The following is a 1,112-nucleotide window of genomic DNA, read 5'->3' on the forward strand; positions in this document are numbered from 1 at the left end:
GCTGGAGACCGACACCTTCAAGCTGCACTGCTTCCAGACGCTGACAGGTACCGGCCGGCCACGGGCACCGGGCACTGCTGGCGCACCCGGCCCTCCTCACGCTGCTGCTGCTGTGCTCCAGGCATCAAATTCGTGGTTCTTGCTGACCCAAGGCAAGCGGGAATAGACGCCCTTCTGCGCAAGATCTACGAGATCTACTCGGACTACGCACTGAAGAACCCATTCTACTCCCTGGAGATGCCCATCAGGTGAGGAGCAGCCCCTTGCCCCTTCCTGCCCCTGCAGGAACAAGTGCTGCTGTGCAGCAGGCAGGGCAGAGCCAGCGCCTGAGGGAGGGCAGGACCAGAGCACCACTATGGGATGGGACACGGACCTGTGCCACAGCGCGGCTCTGCTGGGGAAGTGGGGGGTGCTGCTGGTACAGCCCCTGCTGTCCTACACAACCCTGGGGCCCAAGCAAGACGCTTTGATCTTAATTAACGTTGACAGCAGGCAGGCTGCTGACCTCTGGACTCTCCTCCAAGGATGCAGAGGACCTGTCTCCATTAGCCTGTTCCACAGGGATGCTCATCCCCTCCTGCTTTTCTGACTGTTTCAGATGTGAGTTGTTTGATCAGAATCTGAAACTTGCGCTGGAGGTGGCAGAGAAGGCTGGACCCTTCGGCCCGGGGTCATAGGAAGATCCTCGCCGTCTGCACGGACTCTTTGTCTCAGAGCAGGGCCCCCCTCCCTGGCTGGCCTCCCCGAGCACCCTCCTCCACAGCAGAGACAGCGTGTCCCCAAAACTCCCTCACCTCACCAGAAGTTGTTGTGCCCCTTTGTTGTGACGCTCACCTGAGACTGTTTGTGCTGTTTGCGCTGGGCCACGAGGCTCGTTCCGCTGCCCCAGGGTGAAGAAGGAGTGGCAGCGTGTGGGGCTGTGGCCTGGCCGCAGCCCACCGCTTCCTCTGCCCTGTAACCGTAGTGCGCGTTTCTCCTGGCGTCTCCAGCGGGCGGTTCTGCAGGGGGTCCCTTGGCAGAGGTAATAAACGGTCGTTACAGTGGTGGGGGCTGCTGGGGTTGTGCCGGCAGCGCCACGGGGGGGTAAGCCGGCTCAGGTGTTCCCGCTTCGC

General features: G+C 61.9%; 1 protein-coding gene across 1 annotated transcript; it reads left to right on the forward strand.

Annotated features, from left to right (window-relative positions):
• Positions 1-4: 4 nt before the first annotated feature.
• Positions 5-677, forward strand: TRAPPC4 (trafficking protein particle complex 4; the record flags this gene model as incomplete). The annotated part of the gene is made up of 3 exons (XM_010136077.1): positions 5-47; positions 122-248; positions 599-677. Coding segments are annotated over 3 exons (249 nt in total), but the record flags the coding sequence as incomplete, so codon positions are not given.
• Positions 678-1,112: the final 435 nt, after the last annotated feature.

The sequence above is a fragment of the Buceros rhinoceros genome, unplaced genomic scaffold, assembly GCF_000710305.1.
Source record: "Buceros rhinoceros silvestris isolate BGI_N320 unplaced genomic scaffold, ASM71030v1 scaffold31525, whole genome shotgun sequence".
In the NCBI taxonomy this organism is placed as follows: Eukaryota; Metazoa; Chordata; class Aves; order Bucerotiformes; family Bucerotidae; genus Buceros; species Buceros rhinoceros.